The sequence below is a fragment of the Rhinatrema bivittatum genome, chromosome 1 (assembly GCF_901001135.1).
Source record: "Rhinatrema bivittatum chromosome 1, aRhiBiv1.1, whole genome shotgun sequence".
Lineage (NCBI taxonomy): Eukaryota > Metazoa > Chordata > Amphibia > Gymnophiona > Rhinatrematidae > Rhinatrema > Rhinatrema bivittatum.
The window spans coordinates 257,508,781-257,533,232 of NC_042615.1; the positions used below are offsets into that span (position 1 = coordinate 257,508,781).

The 24,452-nt window shown below is 45.1% G+C and overlaps 1 protein-coding gene across 1 annotated transcript in view; it reads right to left on the reverse strand.

Moving 5' to 3' along the window:
• C1H20orf194 (chromosome 1 C20orf194 homolog) overlaps nucleotides 1-24,452 on the reverse strand; it is a 794,595-nt gene that overhangs the window by 552,854 nt on the left and 217,289 nt on the right. Inside the window, 1 exon segment of the mRNA XM_029594038.1 lies at nucleotides 4,319-4,355. Coding sequence (XP_029449898.1) covers nucleotides 4,319-4,355 — 37 coding nt within the window.

Genomic DNA, 24,452 nt, shown 5'->3' on the forward strand with positions numbered 1-24,452 from the left:
CACACAGAGTCTCGCATCCACACACACACAGGCTCCCACTTTTATATGCTCTTTCCACATGGAGGCTAGCACTCCCTGCACTCCTCACACCCACAAACACACCCACATGTTCGCTACTACTCTCTCTCTGTTATACATGCCTATGCTCTCACACATACTCTCTCTCTCTCAGATAGATAGGCTCCTTCTTCCTCACAGACACATTGTGTGTGTGTTTGTGCCTGTAAGAGCCTATATGTCACACACAAGCTCTCACACAGACATACACGTTATACAGGCTGTCACAGACATACAGATCACACACACATATACACAGACTCTCAAATAGACACACACACAGCCTCAGCCTGACTTCAGGCCATGGTGGGATGAGCTCCACCATGGCCCACCGACCATCTTGAGCTGGGAGCAGGGAAACAGAAACTAGGCACACACACACACTTCTCCCACAGGTGCACACAGCTTCCGTTTCCCCGCCCTCGCTGATAAAAAGGAACAATGCGGCCTCTCCATATTTTCAGCCACTGGTGGACTGAGCACTGCTCAGTGGCAGCCCACAGCCTCTCTTCTTTTTCTTCAGCCACCAGCAGTTGGGCTCTGCCTGCAGCCTCCCCAAGACAAAGATGTTGCAAGCCTGCACTTCTCCTTAAGCTGCCACCCAGGGACATTGGGACCACCACCACCACCCTTCACTACACCACTGCCATATGGCCGTTGAACTGCAATTAACTCTGCCTTGGCAATATTAAGTACCAATTTATTATCTAAAAAAAAAAAAAAAAAGCAAACATCTAATCATGGACAGGTAAGCTCAATTAACTTTACAGTATCAAACCAACTGGGCTACACTCTGCATTTTCTGAAATACGCATTAAATAAACAATGCTGATAAAGTGATAAAATCATCTTAAGACATATTAAACATAGCAGATCATTGCAGAAACAAAAATTAACTAACCCAGTCTGCTCAGTATTCCTACCCACACACAAGAATATATCCTAGTTGCTAGACAAAGTATGATTACTTGTAAGATCTCACTCCTTATCCAGGACAGTTTTTTTTGTCCTCTGTTGCACTGTACCATAAAAGATATACTGTTCTTAGTAAAACATCACAGGACATAAACAGTAGAATCATATAACCATTGCAGTATATATGCTGCTGAAGTACAGAAAGCAGGCATCATAAAAATAATTTTAATTTACATACTCTGTAAGACTAAAATTAGTAAGATGAAGGGGCTGCAAAGACAGGAATTACTTTTGTTTAATCAGACCCTTTATAACAGGGGTCAGGAACCTTTTTGGCTGAGAGAGCCATAAACGCCACATATTTTAAAATGTAATTCCATGAGAGCCATACAATATGTTTAAAACTAAATACAAGTAAATGTGTGCATTTTATGTAAGATCACACTTTTAAAGTACAATAAGTCTCTGAAAATATTACACCAGGCCTTAAGACACCAATACATCTCCTATTAGGAAAACGGACCAAGTCAGGCTGCTATAGAGTCCTACACAGAAACTACACGCCAGCAGAAAACCTCACCTGAATCACGTGCTGTCCCTCACCTAACATAGAATAAAGAGACCAAAACGCATAACAAGAAGCATGCAGACAAAAACTGAATTGGAAACTGCAACAAGCCAGAGTCTCTGTATGCAGTGTAACAAGGAAAAAAGAAACATCACACATCCTTATAAAACAAATCAAGAAATATAAATCATCAGCAGTAAAACTGTACTAACAAAAAGAACATATTTCGAAACAGCTGATGAGTGGAATATCCAATAATTAAAAACTCATATAAAACATTTCCAGATACCAACAAAATATTTCAAAATAGCAGACACAAAGATCCAGTAATGAAAAATAATAAGGATACAAAAATTTTTTTGCTCTGCATACCTGGGAACGTTTGATATCCAGGTGTCCTGAGATTGTTCTGAATTAGCAGGAGGTGGGGTGGTTTGCTTGGAACTTTCTCCTCTCTCAGTCACATACCAGCGCTCTCTCTCACACTGGCTCTCAATGACACACCTATACACACATGCTCTCAGTCACTCACATATACAAATGTTTTTTCTCTCTCACTTATATAGGCTCTTAATTACACATTTACACACATGCTGTCTATCTTTTCACGCTTACACACACACAGGCTTTCAATCACATAAATACATGCTGTCTTTTTCTCTCACACACAGACTCTCATTCACATGCTTACAAACATGTCCTCTCTTTCTCTCATTTACACACAGGCTCTCAATCACATACTCACATGCTCCCTCACCTAAATCAGCTCTCAATCACACACAGACACACATGGTCTCTCTCTCTCATTTAAACACAGGCTCTCAATCACATACTCACATGCTCCCTCACCTAAATCAGCTCTCAATCACACAGACACACATGGTCTCTCTCTCTCATTTAAACACAGGCTCTCAATCACATACTCACATGCTCCATCACCTAAACCAGCTGTCAATCAGACACAGACACACATGATCTCTCTCTTACTTATACACACAGGCTCTTAATCATACATACACATGATCTCTCTCACACACAAAGGATCTCAATCATACACACATACTCTTTCAAACAAACAGGTTTTCAATTACAAACTTACACATACAGGTTCCCAATGGTAAACTTACATTCATGCTCTCTCTCTCACAGGCAGGATCTCAATCACAGACATACTCTCTTTCACATATACAGGCTCTCAATCATTCACATACATGCAATCTCTCACTCACACACACAGGATCTCAAACACACATGCTTGCTCGCTCATTCACTCTCTCTCTCCCCCTTCCCCCCCCCCCCCCCCCGGGAACTCGCGGCAGCAGCAGCCACCTCCCAACGCTAACCTCCTTCATTTTCAGCCCTCGCGGAGGCGAAGGCGGAGTCCCATCGGCCGCGGTTGAAGATTTTCATTTTCCTCCGAGCCGCGCTGCAGTCTTCTTCCCGCGCAGGCACCCGATGCTCTCCACTTCCTCTTCCGGGCCGCGGGAAGAAGAGAGCACCGGCGTGCTCTCTTCTTCCCGCGGCCCGGAAGAGGAAGTGGAGAGCATCGGGTGCCTGCGCGGGAAGACCCGCGCAGGCACCCGATGACTCCAGCGCTGGCACCCGGCTGACACCCGATGACTCCCGCGCAGGCACCCGGATGACTCCAGTCGGCGTGCTCTCTTCTCCTCCCCCCCGCGGCCCGGAAGAGGAAGTGGTGAGCATCGGGTGCCTGCGCGGAAGAAGAGACCACGCTAGTGTGGTCTCTTCTTCCCGCGCAGGCACCCGATGCTCTCCACTTCCTCTTCCGGGCCGCGGGGGGGGGGGGGGGGGAGGAGAAGAGAGCACGCCGGTGCCGCTGACTCCAGCTGTCCTGCCGCGTTCCGCCCGGGCTGACAGCATTTTAAGCCCGGGCGGCGGAGGACCGGGGAGCAGCTGGGTCAGCGGGGAACCGCGAAGTATGGCGACACGTGTCTGCGAGCCAGATGCAGCCCTCAAAAGAGCCATATCTGGCTCGCGAGCCATGGGTTCCCGACCCCTGCTTTATAATATATTTGTAATGAGGATTCAAAGTTATCAATTAAGAGTTTTCTGACAACACTTGGTGATCTATACAAGCACACATATAACCAATACATACATATGGGCCAGACATTGAGCACTGGCTGGTTAAGTAATTTAGCCGGATATGACTCATCCAGCTAAGTTACAACAGATATCCACATCAAAGTGCTACTTGCCTGTATAAGTAATACCCAGCTAAGTTAAACATGCTTGTTGGCAGGTATAACTTACCCGCATAACTTATCCAGCTAAGGCTAAATATTGCTACTTAACCATAGCGCCGCTCAGATCTGCCCACCGCGGGCCCACTATTACTATGGCTGAGAGATAGCCAGATAAGTGACTTATCCCACTATCTAGTGGCCATTGATTTTCAGCAGACCAGTAGTTAGCCGAATATAATCCTACTTATCCAGCTATCGAGCACTGAACCCGCTTTCAGTATTCGGCCCATATTGACTATATTATGTCTTAGTTTTAAAACTATGTAGAATAACAGTTATCTTTGCAGCAGTTTTTCAGTAGCGTGGGTAAACTATTAACACAATTAAATACATATATATTGTATTTGAAATAATTAAAAAATGATTTTCTCAGTTTTATTTATAAGTAGGATAATTTCCATCATCAAAAACATTTATACCTTCTTTAAAAAGAAATTCAATACATTTTTATTATAAAAACATCCTAAAGTATTTGAAACAATCAACAAAATAAAATATAAAAGGAACTTACATTTGTTCATTTCGTTGGTGTACTTCATTGTCCTTTCCTGTATAAAAAGTATACTTTAGTTTCCCAAAACATATTTTCAATCATTAGCATTTCAAACATTTCAAAAAAGAAAAAAAAAAGTTTAAAAAACATGGAAAAGCACAACTGTCATTTATTTGAACTGTAATCAGGTTGGCTTGTAAAAGGCAAATTACAATTTTTCATATTTTTGTTCTGTAATTCAGCATATCTTCTAATTAATATAGCAAGTTACCGTATTTTAACATTACTTGCACTGAAATATATTATCAGTAGGGCTTCTAATATTAGGTGTTTATGAATTATAATTTAGGTGTTTATTTTCCAGCTAATTAGGGATTCTTTGTGTTAATCAGTGTTTATATGTGTTTTTGTGGAGCAGGTGCTGTTCTTGGGTACCTTTTCCGGCTGAATAAAATACATACATCTGTGCAGCTGAGTCATTAGCATAGAAAAGGAAAAAAACCAAAGTGGAGGATCCAGGGTAGGCAAAGGAGGAATAAAAGTACTAGGGGAAGTGATGTTTTTCTGGTGTTTATCTAATAAACACCTTTTTTTTTTTTGCATGGTGGTGTTTCAACAGGGTTTAATCAGTTAAAAACTAAAAACCTAATTATGGTTAACTTTGGTCCATATTCATTAAAGCAGCATTTAATTTGTTTCATTACTATGACATATACAGCTATAGAGAGGCAATATAATTAAAAAATAGAAGTAAAATGTTATTTTAAATCAGCTAATAAAGATGCCATCACAAAAAATAGCCCTTAGTGTTAACTAGGATATGTATTTAAGTGTTACATAAAATCTTAACAGATTATTTTTTATCTATCTTTCTAACAGTCTTCCAAAACCAGAGATATATTTGCATTCTGGATACCAAAAATTGTTCTCCAGATTTTAACAGTGAAAAAAATGGTCTTAACCAAACCTTACTGTCATAGTTAGAGGCATCTTTTTAGAAACAGAGAGGAAGACAAACTTTTGCTAAACTTAAAACTCATGTAACAGAAAGAATGTATATAACTTAAAAAATTGAAAATCAATATATCAAAGCAACTCTAATAATATCTACCATTACATGCAAATATAATAACACAAAAATTTGAACCAGTTTCACAAAAAGCCTATTAAAAATTGCATTAAAAAATAAGCCCCAATATGACCATTTGGTTTCAGAAACCAATGCCTGCTTCAGGGTAACTTTACTTATCTTTTCTTGTCTCTATCTACACTCTTCCTCACAAACTCTGGTCATTGGCCAAGTCACTTATCTGTGCTATTTTCCTCCTTCACCATCTCCTAACTTCACATTTTACATATATTGTGCCACATGCATGGAACAAACTTCTTGAGTCCCTATGTCCTGCTTCCTCTCTGGTCATATTCAAATCCAGTCTAAAAGCTCATTTTTATGAGACTACTTTTAAATTCTAACCAGTTCTCTACAATAAATACACTTCTCATAGACCTCTGTTTGCCATATATGTTTGTCTTGACTAGAATGAAAGCTCTATGGAGCCGAGACAGTCTCTTGAGCGTCTGTATAGGTACTTCTAATAACACTTTGAAAATGATAAAAAATAGTAGAAGTAGTAAGAGGAGGAGGAGTGACAAGCTGGTCACCCAGAATAAAGAGTGTGCAACTGTAAACCAAACTGAATGCAAGACGAGTCACACAAAAAGGGAAGCCAGAACCATGTGCTGCCACTTGCAGTTTGCAAGTGAAGGTCAAGCTGCCCAGAGAAGAACATCTGCAAGTGCTGGATAAATCAAATATTCTTTCCTAATCGGATGGTACCACTAGATACTGACCTGACCAAGCTTGTGTCTAATTAAAATGCCAATCCATATTAACCAGATAGTTTCCAGCACATACAGGCCGATTCAGTAAAAGTCGCAGCGTACACAGGCCACTCTCCTGTGCGCGAGATTCAGTATTTAAATGAGGGCCCGCGGTAAAAAGAGCAGCGGCTGTCAGCGAGTTTGATAGCCGACGCTCAATTTCGCCGGCGTCAGTTCTCAAACCCGCTGACAGCCATGGGTTCGGAAACCGGATGCCGGCAAAATTGAGCGTCCGGTTTTCAAACCGTGAGCCAATTTTAAATTATTTTTTTAATTACTTTTTACTTTTGGGACCTCCGACTTACAGATCGATACTCTAAAACCGCGGCAGAAAGAGTGCGGCATTGCCAGGCGCACCCTTCCTCCCCGCACGCACAGTTCTCTTGACCTAGCGCCTGATACTCTCTTCTAATTGCATGCAAATGCATGCCGCGGCTGTGAAGCGTTAGGGAAGGGTTAGGCCCGCGCAACCCATTTTACTGAATAGGCGCTTAATACAGCGCCTATACAGTAATCTGGGTGCGCTGGTACCTGTCATTTCAAATGACATTTGAAATGACAGGCACCAGGAAGTGTAAAAAACAAAAAACCAAAAATATGTAAAAACCTGAATGTTATAAAAAAAAATAAAAATTTTAAAATACCTGTCACTTTCCGAATCGTGCGGTCAACCAGGCAGCGGCGGGAGCCGGAGGGCCGCGTGGGTCCAGGCGGCCGGCGGCGGGAGCCGGGTGTTCGATCGAGGCCGCGGGCGGGTGGGCGCCTGTTCATCCAGGCGGCGGGGGCGGGTGGGCTCGCGTTGGTTTCAGGCGGGCAGCAGCGGGATCCGGGGGGCGGGTGGGCGCGTGTTCAATCTAGGCCGCGGGCCGGGTCGTACAGGCACGCATTCATTCAGGCGGAGGGCGCCGGCGGCGAAAGCGGCCTCCGGCAGCCCCCACCGGCAGTGAATGAATGCGCACCTGTGAGACCCGTGCGATTCGGTGCTCAAGGCAGTCACATGCCGTGACGTCACGCCTTGAGCGCCGAATCGCACGGGTCGCACAGGCGCGCACTCATTCACTGCCGGTGGGGGCTGCCGGAGGCCGCTTTCGCCGCCGGCTCCTCAGCCTGGATGAATCGCGCCTGTGCGACCCGGCCCGCGGCCTCGATTGAACACGCGCCCACCCGCCCCCCGGATCCCGCCGCCGCTGCCCGCCTAAAACCAACGTGCGCCCACCTGCCCCCGCCGCCTGGATGAACAGGCGCCCACCCGCCCACGGCCCTCGATCAAACATGCGCCCACCAGCCCGCAGCCTCGATCGAACACCCGGCTCCCGCCGCCGGCCGCCTGGACCCACGCGGCCCTCCGGCTCCCGCCGCTGCCTGGATGACCGCACGATTCGGAAAGTGACAGGTATTTAAAAAATTTTTTTTTTCTGACAGGTTTTTATGTGTCCCACAGCATTACATTTTCTCGATCATCTCTGTATCGCTTTTTTTTTAATTGTTTTTTATTGTGTTTGAGTATCTTAAGTGGTGTCGATGGATTTGTTACAAGACTCACAGTCCTAACACCTACTAGGGGGAGGCGGTAAACTAACACGTTAAGGCCGCGGCAAAACAGCGGGTTATTAAGGAGATAATATCAGCGCCCTTTACAGTATCGGAGGGGAATAGCTAATTCCTTCATTATACAGCTAATTCGTTCATTTACACATCATATACATGCTGCGTGCGGAAAGGGTTATGTGTCTATTTTAAGAAGCGCTACGGACGCGTGAAACTGGAGACTGTATCGCTGGATCGCCTTACTCGTCTGTATTGTGCGCTCCCAGCACGTTACAGACGGGAAATCTTCAACCGCACGTTACTGTATCGACCTGTTAATGTCGCCATGATATTAAGTCAGAGGGTGTACAGAAAAGCCTATCTTTAGGAAGGCGGTAATTTCTGAAAGTAAAATGTGCGGCTTGGTTGCACATTTTATTTACTGAATAACGCGGGGAATAACTAATAGGGCCATCAACATGCATTTGCATGTTGTGGGCGCTATTAGTTTCGGGGGGGGGGGGGGGGGGGGGAGGTTGGACACGCTTTAAGCTGTGAATGTAGACGTTATGAATCTTTAAATTCCAAGTTGATACTAAGAAGGTATGGAATATTCTCCAAATACATAAATAAGATTAAAATAATTACCTTTTACTGCTAATCTAACATTACATATTTCAATTATGCAATACACACACAATCTACCTCAAAAGGGTGTGACTTAACTCTGATCTCTTAAATGAACTTCTGTTAAGTTTTTCCGTCAATAAGTGAGTAAATAAGCCACGCTGTCTTGGGTACGACATCATCTGGCAGAGCGCGGCTCGGGAACCTTCTTAGTATAGCAGAGCTTGACGGTCTGCCCATACACAGACGTTCCCACACGATTAGTTGTCAGTCTTCAGTTGCTTTTTTTCTGCATCTCACAGCAGATGCAAATCTTATCACCTCAATTCACTGAGAGACAAACGGCACTTTTACTGCTTGAAAATGTCTAAAAAAAAGCCCTGGGATTTAAATAATGTTTCTGCAGGCATAAGAACATAAGAAATTGCCATGTAGGGTCAGACCAAGGGTCCATCAAGCCCAGCATCCTGTTTCCAACAGAGGCCAATCCAGGCCACAAGAACCTGGCAATTACCCAAACACTAAGAAGGTCCCATGCCACAGATGCAATTAATAGCAGTGGCTATTCCCTAAGTAAAATTGATTAATAACCATTAATGGACTTCTCCTCCAAGAACTTATCCAAACCTTTTTTGAACCCAGCTACACTAACTGCACTAACTACATCCTCTGGCAACAAATTCAGAGCTTTATTGTGCGTTGAGTGAAAAAGAATATTCTCCGATTAGTCTTAAATGTGCTACTTGCTAACTTCATGGAATGCCCCCTAGTCCTTCTATTATTCGAAAATGTAAATAACTGAGTCACATCTACTCGTTCAAGACCTCTCAAGATATTAAAGACCTCTATCATATCCCCCCTCAGCCGTCTCTTCTCCAAGCTGAACAGCCCTAACCTCTTCAGCCTTTCCTCATAGTGGAGCCGTTCCATCCCCTTTATCATTTTGGTTGCCCTTCTCTGTACTTTCTCCATCGCAACTATATCTTTTTTGAGATGCGGCGACCAGAATTGTACACAGTATTCAAGGTGCGGTCTCACCATGGAGCGATACAGAGGCATTATGACATTTTCCGTTCTATTAAACATTCCCTTCCTAATAATTCTTAACATTCTGTTTGCTTTTTGACTGCCACAGCACACTGAGCCGACGATTTTAAAGTATTATCCACTATGATGCCTAGATCTTTTTCCTGGATGGTAGCTCCTAATATGGAACCTAACATCGTGTAACTACAGCAAGGGTTATTTTGCCCTATATGCAACACCTTGCACTTGTCCACATTAAATTTAATCTGCCATTTGGATGCCCAATCTTCCAGTCTTGCAAGGTCCTCCTGTAATGTATCACAATCCACTTGTGATTTAACTACTCTGAATAATTTTGTGTCATCCGCAAATTTGATAACCTCACTCATCGTATTCCTTTATATATATATTGAAAAGCACCAGTCTAAGTACAGATCCCTGAGGCACTCCACTGTTTACCCTTTTCCACTGAGAAAATTGACCATTTAATCCTACTCTCTGTTTCCTGTCTTTTAATCAGTTTGTAATCCACGAAAGGACATCGCCTCCTATCCCATGACTTTGCTAAATTATACCCTCCTTGCGCCCTGGAATTTTATAACATGCACGCGAGAGTGTATTTTTTGAAAATCTACCCTATATTGTTTCCGATACTTATTTATCATTTATGTTTTTAAATATGTTTGCAATTTTGGGGCCTCCTGTGCTTGGGTCCCAACTTCCCATACTTTTCAGCTGATCTGACAATGGAGAGTAGATTTTAGCTTTTCTGAAATAAGCTTTTTATTTTGGGGCAATTTTCAAAAGGATTTTTGAGGGTATATGGGTGTTAACTCACCAAAAGAAACATTTTGGAAAACTGAACCTCCCCTATGCAGTTAGGGTGGGCTTAGTAAAGTACATTCAGCTATTTCATTTTGAAATCCCAATGTGTTCTTTAACCTGTGTACTTTGTATCTATAAAGAATCTGCATGGCATCAGGCCCCATGAGATTTTCAAAGGGAAACACTTCAAAAAGTTTCCCTTTGAAAACTGACTTGCTGGCCCATCAGACCCAGTGTTAGCAGGTGTGCATAACATGGGGGGCAGCAGCAGGGATAAACCAAATCTCTGTCCCATCCGATCCCTACCCCTCCCAGGAGGAGTTGTGTTTAAGCAAATGTCATCTCCTGCTGCCACAGGGCCAGTCTCACAGCTCTTACTGTAAAATGGGTTCTGCTAAAGCAGGAGATGTTGTTTGCATAAACATGACTCCTGCTGCCGCCTTTGCCATGATCTGGCAAAGGCACATCTTGTTTGCAATCGACGAACATAATTGTTATTTATGCCTGGACTCGGAGCACGATCAGGCTACTCGTAAAGACTGCGGCTGCATGTCCCCATGGGCCAGAACAAAAACAAAAATGAGACAACCTTATACCGTGGAAAAATTTATTATTTGTTTTACAAAGCCCGACTCCGGCCGAGTTTCGCCAATTTAGGCTGCATCAGGGGATGATTGCTGATATCAAATAGAACAACCAAGTAGATCCTTTTATCAAATTTCAATCTTAGTCGTGCATATAATTATCTCCGCTTCTCGGTCTATCAACGTGTCACTCTCAAAATCGTACTGAACAAATCAGACGGTACATTGATGGATCCAAATATTTTGTAACAAAAGCATCGGGACAAGTCCTCATTTCGCTAAATCATCCCCTGATGCAGCCTAAATTGGCGAAACTCGGTCGGAGTCGGGCTTTGTAAAACAAATAATAAATCTTTCCACGGTATAAGGTTGTCTCATTTTTGTTTTTGCCTTGGCTACGTGGGACCGCCTTCCGATTTGTTTTATTGGACCTTCCCATGGGCCAGAAGACAGAGGGTCAAAAAGATTGTAAGGCTGCAGGATATGAAAGTAGGATCTTCCCCATCGGGAAGTTATGTGCCTTCACCACAACATTCAGTTCATTCATCACCGGACACCAAGCCTCAACATCCAATCCTGCAAAAGACAGCATCTCCAGAAGGCCTGAAATCAACGGGGCAGCACAAGAAAAAAAAAAAAAAAAAAAAACCAAGCACCCAAAGACTACCAAAGCCAAACCCCAGCATGATCAGGGTAGTGCATTGATGCTGAAAATGTCCTCGCAAAATAAATCTGCATCTGCACAAGTGAAAGCAATGTATGAGTAGGCCAGTCGCCCAAAAAGCAAAATTGCTTACCTTGTAATAGGTGTTATCCCAGGACAGCAGGATGTAGTCCTCACATATGGGTGACATCAGTAATGGAGCCCTATACGGAAAAACTTCTATCAAAGTTTTTATGAAACATTTGACTGGCACCAGAGTGCCTACTGAGCATGCTCAGCATGCCATGATATTCTCTGCCACAGGGCTCTCCCCCCTTCAGTCTGTTTTGTAGCAATTAGCGTTAGCCAAAAATAAAATAAAACATATCGGACCCAACTCCGCGGGGTGACGGGTGGGTTTCGTGAGGACTACATACTGCTATCCTGGGATAACACCTATTACAAGGTAAGCAATTTTGCTTTATCCCAGGACAAGCAAGATGCTAGTCCTCACATATGGGTGATTAGCAAGCTAGAGGCTGAGTCATTTGGGATTGAGGCAACAGTGAAGTATTGTTGTTGAAATGAATCAGCCGAGATGTAGGAGGAGTTGGGATTACACTGGAAACAAGTTCTTTAAGACGGATTGTCCATAGGCTGAATCTTGTCTTCCTTCTTTGTCTAAACAATAGTGAGCTGCAAAGGTGTGAAGAGAACTCCATGTTGCTGCTTTACAAATGTCCAGAATAGGTACAGAGCGAAGGTATGCTACTGAGGTTGACATTGCTCTGACTGAATGTGCTTTTACTCGCCCTTGAAGAGTAAGGCCTGCTTTCTCATAACAAAACTGTATGCAATCTGCTAGCCAGTTTGATAAAGTATGTTTTCCCACTGCTTTACCTGGTTTGTTTGGATCATAAGATACAAATAGTTGACTGGATTTCCTTTGGACTGTAGTGCGGTTTAAGTAGAAGGATAGCGCACGTTTACAGTCCAAGGTATGTAAGGCTCTTTCTCCCTGGTGAGAGAGAGGCCTTGGAAAGAATGTTGGTATAGATTGGTTCAGATGGAATTCCGTGACTACTTTTGGAAGGAATTTGAGATGAGTACGGAGGACTACCCTGTCATGTAGGAACTTTGTAAAAGGTTCGTGTGTGACAAGTGCTTGTAGTTCACTGACTCTTCTAGCTGATGTAATGGCGATGAGGAATACAGTTTTCCATGTAAGAAATTTAAGGTCACAGGTGTCTATGGGTTCGAATGGAGAACGCATGAGCCTGGATAATACTACGTTTAGGAACCATTGCATGCTTGGGAAATGAACTGGAGGTTTAAGGTGAGTTAAACCATTCATAAATTTACTAACGAGAGGCTGTGTAGAGATAGGTGCATCCCCCAGCTTGTTATGGTAAGCTGAGATTGCGCTCAAATGTACTCTTACAGATGAAGTCCGAAGACCAGAGTCTGAAAGATGGTATAGGTAATCTAGTAGTGAGGTAGTGGGGCAAGTGAAAGGATCTATAGATTTCTGAGTGCACCACAAACATAAGAACATAAGAAAATGCCATACTGGGTCAGACCAAGGGTCCATCAAGCCCAGCATCCCGTTTCCAACAGTGGCCAATCCAGGCCATAAGAACCTGGCAAGTACCCAAAAACTAAGTCTATTCCATGTAACCATTCCTAATGGTAGTGGCTATTCTCTAAGTGAACTTAATAGCAGGTAATGGACTTCTCCTCCAAGAACTTATCCAATCCTTTTTTAAACACAGCTATACTAACTGCACTAACCACATTCGCTGGCAACAAATTCCAGAGTTTAATTGTGCGTTGAGTAAAAAAGAACTTTCTCCGATTAGTTTTAAATGTGCCCCATGCTAACTTCATGGAGTGCCCCCTAGTCTTTCCACCATCCGAAAGAGTAAATAACCGATTCACATCTACCCGTTCTAGACCTCTCATGATTTTAAACACCTCTATCATATCCCCCCTCAGCCGTCTCTTCTCCAAGCTGAAAAGTCCTAACCTCTTTAGTCTTTCCTCATAGGGGAGTTGTTCCATTCCCCTTATCATTTTGGTAGCCCTTCTCTGTACCTTCTCCATCGCAATTATATCTTTTTTGAGATGCGGCGACCAGAATTGTACACAGTATTCAAGGTGCGGTCTCACCATGGAGCGATACAGAGGCATTATGACATTTTCCGTTTTATTCACCATTCCTTTTCTAATAATTCCCAACATTCTGTTTGCTTTTTTGACTGCTGCAGCACACTGCACCGACGATTTCAGTGTGTTATCCACTATGACACCTAGATCTCTTTCTTGGGTTGTAGCACCTAATATGGAACCCAACATTGTGTAATTATAGCACGGGTTATTTTTCCCTATATGCATCACCTTGCACTTATCCACATTAAATTTCATCTGCCATTTGGATGCCCAATTTTCCAGTCTCACAAGGTCTTCCTGCAATTTATCACAATCTGCTTGTGATTTAACTACTCTGAACAATTTTGTGTCATCTGCAAATTTGATTATCTCACTCGTCGTATTTCTTTCCAAATCATTTATAAATATATTGAACAGTAAGGGTCCCAATACAGATCCCTGAGGCACTCCACTGTCCACTCCCTTCCACTGAGAAAATTGCCCATTTAATCCTACTCTCTGTTTCCTGTCTTTTAGCCAGTTTGCAATCCACGAAAGGACATCCCCACCTATCCCATGACTTTTTACTTTTCCTAGAAGCCTCTCATGAGGAACTTTGTCAAACGCCTTTTGAAAATCCAAGTATACTATGTCTACCGGTTCACCCTTATCCACATGTTTATTAACTCCTTCAAAAAAGTGAAGCAGATTTGTGAGGCAAGACTTGCCCTGGGTAAAGCCATGCTGACTTTGTTCCATTAAACCATGTCTTTCTATATGTTCTGTGATTTTGATGTTTAGAACACTTTCCACTATTTTTCCTGGCACTGAAGTCAGGCTAACCGGTCTGTAGTTTCCCGGATCGCCCCTGGAGCCCTTTTTAAATATTGGGGTTACATTTGCTATCCTCCAGTCTTCAGGTACAATGGATGATTTTAATGATAAGTTGCAAATTTTTACTAATAGGTCTGAAATTTCATTTTTTAGTTCCTTCAGAACTCTGGGGTGTATACCATCCGGTTTCCATTTGTAGGAATAATTATTTCTAGTGGAAGGTTTAAGTGAAGCTATCAGCACTTGAGATATAGTGGTTGGAATGTTGAGTGGTTGTAAGATCAAGTTTTCAACATCCATGCTGTCAGGGATAGGGATTGAAGGTTGGGATGGCGCAACCGACCCTGATACTGAGTTATGAGAGTGGGAGCTACTCCCAGACGAATGGGATCCTGGACTGAGAGGTCTAGCAGTGTGGGAAACCATACTTGTCGAGGCCAGTATGGGGCTATGAGTATCATGGTCCCTTTGTCCTGTTGCAGCTTCACTAGAGTTTTGGTTATGAGCGGTATCGGTGGATACGCATATAACAGGCCTGAGTTCCAATGGCGAGCAAAGGCATCCTTTGGTAGGCTGTTCTCCTGTCGTAGCAGGGAGCAGTAATTGCTCACTTTGTAGTCAGATGGGACGCAAAGAGATCTATTGTTGGTTGACCCCAGCGTTGAAAAATTGTGGTTGCTGTCACTGGATCCAAGGACCATTCGTGTGGTTGCAACTGATGACTGAGGCGATCGGCTATTATGTTACGGATGCCTGCTAGGTAAGTGGCCCGTAGAAGAACTGAGTGTGCTAGGGCCCAGTCCCAAATCTGTGCTGCTTCTTGGCAAAGGAGGTAGGAACCAGTTCCCCCTTGTTTGTTGATGTACCACATGGCTACTGTGTTGTCTGTCTGAATCAGCAGAGTCTTGTGTGAAAGGCAGTTCTTGAACGCATGTAGCGCATAACGTATAGCTCGAAGCTCTAGGAAGTTTATTTGAAAAGAGGCTTCGGCTTTTGTCCACATCCCTTGGGTCTTCAGATGACCAATGTGTGCTCCCCAGCCTAAAGTGGACGCATCTGTAGTTAATGTCACTTGCGGAATTGGATGCTGGAAAGGCAGACCTTTAAGCAAATTGTTCATTGATGTCCACCAGTAGAGGGAGGAACACAGTTCCTGCGGTATCCGAATGTGAGTGGACAATGGTTGAATGGCTTGAATCCACTGTGGTTTTAGTGTCCATTGCAGTAGTCACATGGTCAATCTGGCCATGGTAGTGACGTGAACTGTGGAGGCCATGTGACCGAGTAGGGTGAGGCACTGATGAGCTGTAACTTGAGATTGATTTCAGAGAGAGTGTGCCAGAAGAGCTAGTGTTTGAGCACGGTCTCTTGGAAGAAAAGCTTTTGCTATGATGGTGTTTAAATCTGCACCGATGAATTGTAGTAGGTGAGATGGTGTGAAATGGGATTTCTGGTAATTGATGAGAAACCAAGGAGTGAAGCAAGTTGACTGTGAGCTTGAGGGAATTGAGAGCTCCTTCTTGTGTCTGACTCCTGATGAGCCAATCGTCTAGATAAGGGAATACATGCACCTTTTGTTTGTGGAGGTGTGCCACCGCCACTGCCAGACATTTTGTGAACACTCGAGGTGCTGAGGCTAGGCCGAATGGAAGCACTCGGTATTGAAAATGTTGTCCTTCGACCAGAAATCGCAGGTACTGGCGATGAGGAGGAAAGATGGGAATGTGAGCGTAGGCGTCTTGAAGATCGAGAGAGCAGAGCCAATCCCCTTTTTGAAGAAGAGGTAGCATGGTGCCTAACGATACCATCCTGAATTTTTCTTTTTTGAGAAATTTGTTGAGATTTCTGAGGTCTAGGATGGGACGTAGGCCTCCGGTTTTCTTTGGAATGAGGAAATAGCGGGAGTAGAATCCTCTGCCCTGCTGAGGTCTGGGAACTGGTTCTATGGCCCTGGCTCTCAGAAGGGTGGATAATTCTGTTTGTAGGATTTTGGAATGGTGGTTCTCTGTCCAAGAGGAGATTGGTGGAGTTTCTTTTGGTACAGTGAGAAAATCCAATCGGTACCCGTGAGCTGTAATGGAAAGTACCCATTGGTCTGTGGTTATGGAGGTCCAGGTGTGATGGAAAAAGGCTATACGACCTCCTACTGGCAGGTGTGGAAGTGGATTGATGGATGGGCTGCTGCTCTCTGATTGTCTTTCAAAACCCCGATGTTGATGCAGTCTGAGGAGGAGGTTGAGGCCTAGCAGGCCTTTGCCTAGATTGAGGACGCTGAGCTGGGCGCGATAGTCTTGCTCGGCTGGTTGGGGGATAATAGCGTTGTTGGCGGTAGTAAGGACACCTTATATCCCTTCAAGGAAGTCTCCTGGACGGGGGTTGTGACTCTTGAGGCAGTAATGAGAGTTGTTTGAGTGTCTCAGTGTGGTCTTTTATCGTGGCAACTGCTTCCTTAACCTTGTCTCCAAACAGGTTATCACCCAAACAAGGAAGGTCGGCCAGTCTCTCCTGTACCTCTGGTCGAAGATCGGACGCTTTAAGCCAGGCCCATCTACGAGCAGTTATTCCTGAAGCTGAGAGACGAGAAGCAGTTTCAAAACTGTCGTAGGTCGCCCTAACCTCATGCTTGCCTGCTTCTAGGCCTTTATGCACCACTTGATGAAAGGGTTCCTGTTATTGATCAGGAAGTGTGTGAATGAGCTTCTTGGACTTGTTTCCAAAGATTTCGTTGGTACTGGTTCATAAAAAGTTGATAAGCTGCAATCCGAGATACCAACATAGATCCCTGGAAAACTTTACGTCCTAAATTATCCATGAATCTGTTGTCCTTTCCTGGCGGTGTTGAGGAGTGAGTCTTTAACCTTTTTGCCTTTTTATGGGCAGACTCCACTACCACAGATTGGTGAGGTAGTTGGGCCTTTTGGAATCCAGGAATTGGTTGGACTAAGTAGGTTGCATCTGACCTTTTGTTTACCGATGCAAGTGATCCAGGATGTTCCCATATTCGGTACATGAGTTCTTGTAGTACCTCATGCACTGGCACCGCCAAAATCTCCTTTGGAGGATCTACAAATTGTAGAACTTCCAGTGTTTTTTGCCTGGAATCCATCTCTGCCTGTAACTGGAAAGGAATAGTTTCTGCCATTTCCTTTACAAAATTGGAAAAAGATAAGTCTTCCAGAGGAGACTTCCTACGGTCCTCAGGAGGTGATGGTTCAGACAGCATGTCTTCTTCTGAGGAGAAATCTGTATCTGTATCTGTGCCTGTATCTCTTGGGGACCTCACTGGTTGTGGCCTAGTAGGGATCAATGGTGTCACTTTTGGTATGGATGGAAGTAAAGGAGACCGTGGCTGATGAGGCCTAGGAAATCCTGAGGGTTCTGGAATAGGGTCATCCTCGATGTCTTGAGATTTTTTCGATATGGCATCGAGTAAGGTGTCCAGTTTATTCATCAGAGGTTGAAAAATCGAAAATTCTGAGGGTGGCACCGATGGAGTCATCGATGGAATCGATGCCGGCATCAGGCGCGGTACCGAAGGCATCGGTGGCGGAATCGGAGGTATTGGCATCGATGGTGATGGATCCGGCGGCATCGGAGCTGGTGTCGATGGCGACATCGGTGTCAATGGCTGGACTGGCACTGCATCAAGGAGCGCTTGTCGAACCACTTGACGGATATATCCATCAAGTTCCGCCCGCATAGCTGAAGGTATCAGAGCAGCTATGGGGGGGAGGCGGTGATGGCGATACCGATAGCTCCTCAGAGCCCTGAGGAGATATGGTGCCCTGCACCGATATCGGTGGGGATCGCCCTGGTACCGTAGGCCTCGGAGACTCCGCGCTCATCCGAGCTTTTTAGCGGAGGAGGCCGACTCTGTCGATGGTTCAGCGGGCACCGGTTCGATGGCGTGCTGATGTCGATGCTTTTCCTTTTGCTTTTCACTGCCGGAGGTGGACGCCTTCAACGACGGCTAGGGAGTAGAAGCATCTCCGGCCTCACCTGGAAGTCGTCTTTTCAGAACTACTTGCCGTATCGATCCAGAAGACGATGACTGGGCTGACGTCGATGCTGTTGGGAGCAGTTGAATTTTAAAGAGATGCTCCATTTTCTCCATCTGGAGCAGACATCCTTTCGATGTCATCTCGGCGCACAAATTACATGACTTGACGTTGTGTTTTTCACCGAGGCAAAGCACACATTCCTGGTGCGGGTCCGTTATGGACATATTTCTTGCACAATTCGGGCATTTTTTTAAAACCAGAGGCCATTTTAGCTGGACGGCCGTCGACGGCTATGGCTCGAAAAACCGGCGTGGAACAGACGAAAATAACGGAGAAAAACTTACTGCGATGGTATGGAATGGAGACCCTTGCGGTGGAAAGTTTTTCCTAACTTTTTTCTAAAGTTTTGCGTGTAGTGAAAAATCACCACAGGACTCCAGATTAAGCGCGAGGCTAACGGCTCCGCGGAAAAAAGAAGACTGAAGGGAGACCCCTGTGGCAGGGAATATCATGGCATGCTGGGCATGCTCAGTAGGCACTCTGGTGCCAGTCAAAAGTTTCATAGAAACTTTGATAGAAGTTTTTCCGTATAGGGCTCCATTACTGATGTCACCCATATGTGAGGACTAGCATCCTGCTTGTCCTGGGATAAACAGCGTTAGAGTCCCATGCAGTGGACACAACCTTTTGTGACGCGCCTCAACACGGCACACACAAGCCACATCACGAAGCACATCGTCTGACGCAGATGGTGCCATCGACACAAGGCGCAATGCCAGCAAAGACGTGCCACATGGAGTAGCCACACACGAAGCATGCATTGATGCACGATGCATATGCAGCACGAGTGAACCTGGCAAAGACACCACGCGATGCAGATCCACTGCACCCAGAGCAGTCGAAGTTCCTGAAAACACCAAGGGAAAAAATGAAGCATTCAACACAGGAGGAACAGTCATGGCCCACTTCTGAGCCCCGTGATAGTCACCATTCTGAGACAATTTTAGCTTCATAGGAATTGGAAAGAGGTAGACCATCACCAAACCTAGAGGTCTTGGTCGATGTAAAACCCATCCTAGAAACTTATGCGCCCAGACCATGATCGTCCCCAGTGACATCACCTTCAGTTTTTTCATCTTGTTCATCACAAAATGGTCTTCAAGTATACTCTGGATTATCAACAGCATCCAGATAAAGAAGGAATACAGCAAATGTTGCTTACCTGTAACAAGTGTTCTCACAGGACAGCAGGATGTTAGTCCTCACATATGGGTGACATCACAGGATGGAGCCCAATCACGGAAAACTTCTGTCAAAGTTTCCAGAACTTTGACTGGCCCTTACTGGGCATGCCCAGCATGGCACTAACCCTGCAGCCAGCAGGGGTCCCCCTTCAGTCTTGTTACAAAGCTACAGGCAGTGCCGAAAAATAAGAAAACGGAACGAACCCAACATCACGAGGCGGCAGGCGGGTTTCGTGAGGACTAACATCCTGCTGCCCTGTGAGAACACCTGTTACAGGTAAGCAACATTTGCTTTCTCACAGGACAAGCAGGATGGTAGTCCTCACATATGGGTGAGTACTGAGCTGAGGATGTCAGAGCATGCACCAAATATACTCAGGCATGCAGGGCACTAGGCCCGAGATGAAAACTGGCCGAGGGCATCCTGAACACCACCGGGCAGGCGGAAGGGTGTTGGTACGTCACGTTGTAAACAGGTTGCGCAAGACAGACTGGCCAAAGATGGAATCTTGTCTTCCGGCTTTGTCTAAGCAATAATGGGCTGTAAAGGTATGGAGAGAATTCCAGGTGGCAGCTCTGCAAATGTCAGTAAGCGGCACAGAGCGTAGGTGCGCTACTGAAGCTGCCATGACTCTGACAGAGTGTGCTTTAACACTGTCTTGAAGTAGAATGCCGCTTCCTGATAGCAAAAGGATATGCAGTCCACCAACCTGGAGGAGAGAGTCTGCTTACCCTCAGGCTGCCCTAACTTGTTAAGGTGGAAAGAGACAAACAGTTGAGTGCTTTCCCTGTGGGCAGCTGTACGGTCTAGGTAGAAAGCTAGAGCCCGTTTACAGTCAAGGGTATGCAGAGCCTGTTCTCCTAGATTGGAATGGGGCCCAGGAAAGAAGGTAGGTAGTATAATGGATTCATTGATGTGAAACTCAGATACTACCTTAGGCAAGAATTTAGGGTGAGTGCGGATTACCGTCCGGTCCTGCAGAAGTTTAGTGTAAGGCGGTTAGGTAACTAGGGCCTGTAATTCACTAACGCTATGAGCCGAAGTGATTGCCAGAAGGAAAATTACTTTCCATGTGAAATAGCGAAGATCACAGGACTGAAGAGGCTCGAATGGTGATTTCATGAGCCTACCCAAAATCAGGTTGAGGTCCCAAGAAGGGGCCGGAGGACGCAGTGGAGGCTTGAGGTGAAGCAAGTCTTTCAGAAAACGTGTTACAAGGGGTTGTACTGATATAGGAACATCCCCGATACCTTTATGGAAGGCGGCTACCGCACTGACATGCATTCTGATGGAAGAAGTCTTAGACCTGACTCTGATAAATGCCAGAGATAGTCCAAAAACTTCGTGATTGGACAGGAAAAGGGGTCAAGGGACTGAGAAGAGCACCAAGACGTGAACCTTTTCCATTTGTAAGAGTAAGCTTTTCTCGTGGAAGGCTTCTGTGAAGCAATCAGGACACAGGAAACTGGTTCAGAAAGGTTAAGTGGCTGAAGGATTAACTTTTCAACATCCATGCCGTCAAGGACAAGGTGTGAAGATTGGGGTGGCGTAGGCACCCGTCGTTTTGAGTAATCAGAAGCGGGTTCTTCCCCAAGAGAATGTGCCTGCGATTGGAAACATCCTGCAGTATTGGAAACCACACTTAGCGTGGCCAGTGAGGTGATATCAGGATCATGGTTCCCTTGTCCTGACGTAACTTCACGAGAGTCTTCGAAAGAAGAGGAAGTGGAGGGAATGCGTAGAATAGACCGGTTGCCAATGATAGGGAAAACACGTCTCTTGGCTGATAGTGTTTGCTGCGAGTGAGAGAACAGAAGTTGTCTACTTTGCGATTTTGAGGTGATGCAATAAGGTCTATTTGAGGATAACCCCATTGGTGGAAGATAGAGTTCGCTACTGAGGGGTTGAGAGACCACTCGTGCGGTTGAAAGGTGTGACCTAGCTTGTCTGCCAACACATTGTCCACTCCCAAAAGTAGGTGGCCCTGAAGTACATCCAGTGGGAGAGGGCCACCGCCCATATCTGCGCAGCTTCCTGACACAGAAGGTAGGAGGCCGTTCTTCCCTGTTTCTTATGTACCACATGGCCACCTGGTTGTCCGTCTAAATCAGGATGACCTGATTGGAAAGGCGATCCTGAAATACCCTGGGAGCATATCTGATTGCTCGAAGCTCCAGCAAATTTATTTGGTGTTTGGCTTCCTCTGGAGACCAAGATCCTTGTGTCTGCAGATCGGCCAAGTGGGCTCCCCAGCCGAGGTTGGAAGCATTGGTGGTGAGAGTTATTTGACGGTCTGGAGCTTAGAAGGGCAAGCCCTGGAGGAGATTGACCTGATTTCGCCACCAGGCGAGAGACTGACGGAGTGAGTCAGTTACGTGGACAATGGTCGACAGGGGATTGACAGGGGATTGAGTCCATTGTGACCTTAAGAGTCCACTGCATGATTCTCATGGCCAAGCGGGCCATTGTGGTGACCTGAACTGAGGATGCCATGTGTCCCAAGAGGATGAGAAAGTGGTGTGCAGTCCTTGAGTTTCACCACTGTCCGTTGAATCTGCTCACCAAACAGATTGTCTCCTACACAGGGCAGGTCGGACAATCTGTCCTAAATTTCAAGGCGAAGGTCGGAAGACTTGAGCCAGGCCCTTCCTTTTGCCGAAAAGCAAAATTGCTTACCTTGTAATAGGTGTTATTCCAGGACAGCAGGATGTAGTCCTCACATATGGGTGACGTCACTGACAGAGCCCTATTCCGGAAAACTTTCTGTCAAAGTTTCTAGAAACTTTTGACTGGCATCCTGAGCCTACTGAGCATGCCATGATCCCTTGAGCCACAGGGGTCTCCCTTCAGTCTCGTTTGTAGCAATTAGTGTTAGCCAAAAATAAAATAATAAAACATATCGGACCCAACTCCGCAGGGTGCCAGGTGGGTTTTGTGAGGACTACATCCTGCTGTCCTGGGATAACACCTATTACAAGGTAAGCAATTTTGCTTTATCCCAGGACAAGCAGGATGCTAGTCCTCACAAATGAGTGATTAGCAAGCTACAGGCTGAGTCATCTTTGTATTGGACCAGCAGCTTACAACTTGTGCAACAGGCACAACAACTGGTGTACTGTTGACAAAAATGAGGCAGCCTGAAATCACAAAAGGTTGGATGTGGAAGGAGTTGGGATCATACTGGAAACAAGTTCTTTAAGAGAGATTGTCCATAGGCTGAATCTTGTCGTCCTTCCTTGTCGAGACAGTAGTGAGCCGCAAAGGTGTGAAGGGAACTCCATGCTGCGGCTTTACAAATGTCAGCTATTGGCACTGAACGATAGTGTGCTACTGAAGTTGACATTGCTCTTACTGAGTGAGCCTTTACTCGCTCCTGGAGAGGAAGGCCTGCTTTTTCATAACAAAATTGTATACAATCTGCAAGCCAATTAAATAGCGTTTGCTTGCCCACCGATTTACCCGGTTTGTTTGGATCAAAAGAAACAGAGCTGGGTGGATTTTCTATGGGCTGTAGTGCGATCTACTAGTACGCAAGCGCACGTTTACAGTCCAAGGTGTGTAAAGCCCTGTCTCCTTGATGAGAGTGTGGTTTTGGGAAAAAAGTAGGCAAGATGATGGATTGATTCAAGGGGAATTCCGTAACTACCTTGGGAAGAAATTTTGGATGTGTACGGAGTACCACTCGATCATGTAGGAATTTTGTGTAGGGTGAGCATGTGACAAGTGCTTGTAACTCACTAACCCTTCTTGGAGATGTGATGGCTATTAACTTTCCAAGTGAGAAAGTTATCACCACAGGAACCCATGGATTCAAAAGGAGAACGCATGAGCCTCGTTAAGACTACATTTAGGTCCCATTCTGTGACCGGTGATCGGTGTGGGGGTTTAAGCTGAATTAAACCTCTCATAAACCTACTAACGAGGGGCTGCACTGATATTGGTGCATCTCCAACAGTATTGTGATAAGCTGAGATTGCACTTAACATAGAAAGATAGAAATGATGGCAGAAGAAGACCAAACGGCCCATCCAGTCTGCCCAGCAAGCTTCACACATTTTTTTTCTCATACTTATCTGTTTCTCTTAGCTCTTTGGTTCTATTTCCCTTCCACCCCCACCATTAATGTAGAGAGCAGTGATGAAGCTGCATCCAAGTGAAATATCAAGCTTGATTAGTTAGGGGTAGTAGGGGTAGTAACCGCCGCAATAAGCAAGCTACACCCATGCTTATTTGTTTTTCCCAGACTATGTTATTCAGCCCTTATTGGTTGTTTTTCTTCTCCCCTGCCGTTGAAGCAGAGAGCTATGCTGGATACGCATTGAAAGTGAAGTATCAGGCTTATTTGGTTTGGGGTAGTAACCGCCGTAACAAGCCAGCTACTCCCCGCTTTGTGAGTGCAAATCCTTTTTTCCACATTTCCTCTTGCTGTTGAAGCTTAGAGCTATGTTGGAGTCACAGTAACCATGTGTATGTTTATTGAATAAGGGTATTATCTCCAGGCAGTAGCCGTCATTCTGGTGAGCCACCCACTCTTCATTGACAGCCTCTTGACTTTATGGATCCACAGTGTTTATCCCACGCCCTTTGAAGTCCTTCACAGTTCTGGTCTTCACCATTTCCTCCGGAAGGGCATTCCAGGCATCCACCACCCTCTCCGTGAAGAAATACTTCCTGACATTGGTTCTGAGTCTTCCTCCCTGGAGCTTCAAATCGTGACCCCTGGTTCTGCTGATTTTTTTCCTACGGAAAAGGTTTGTCGTTGTCTTTGGATCACTAAAACCTTTCAAGTATCTGAAAGTCTGTATCATATC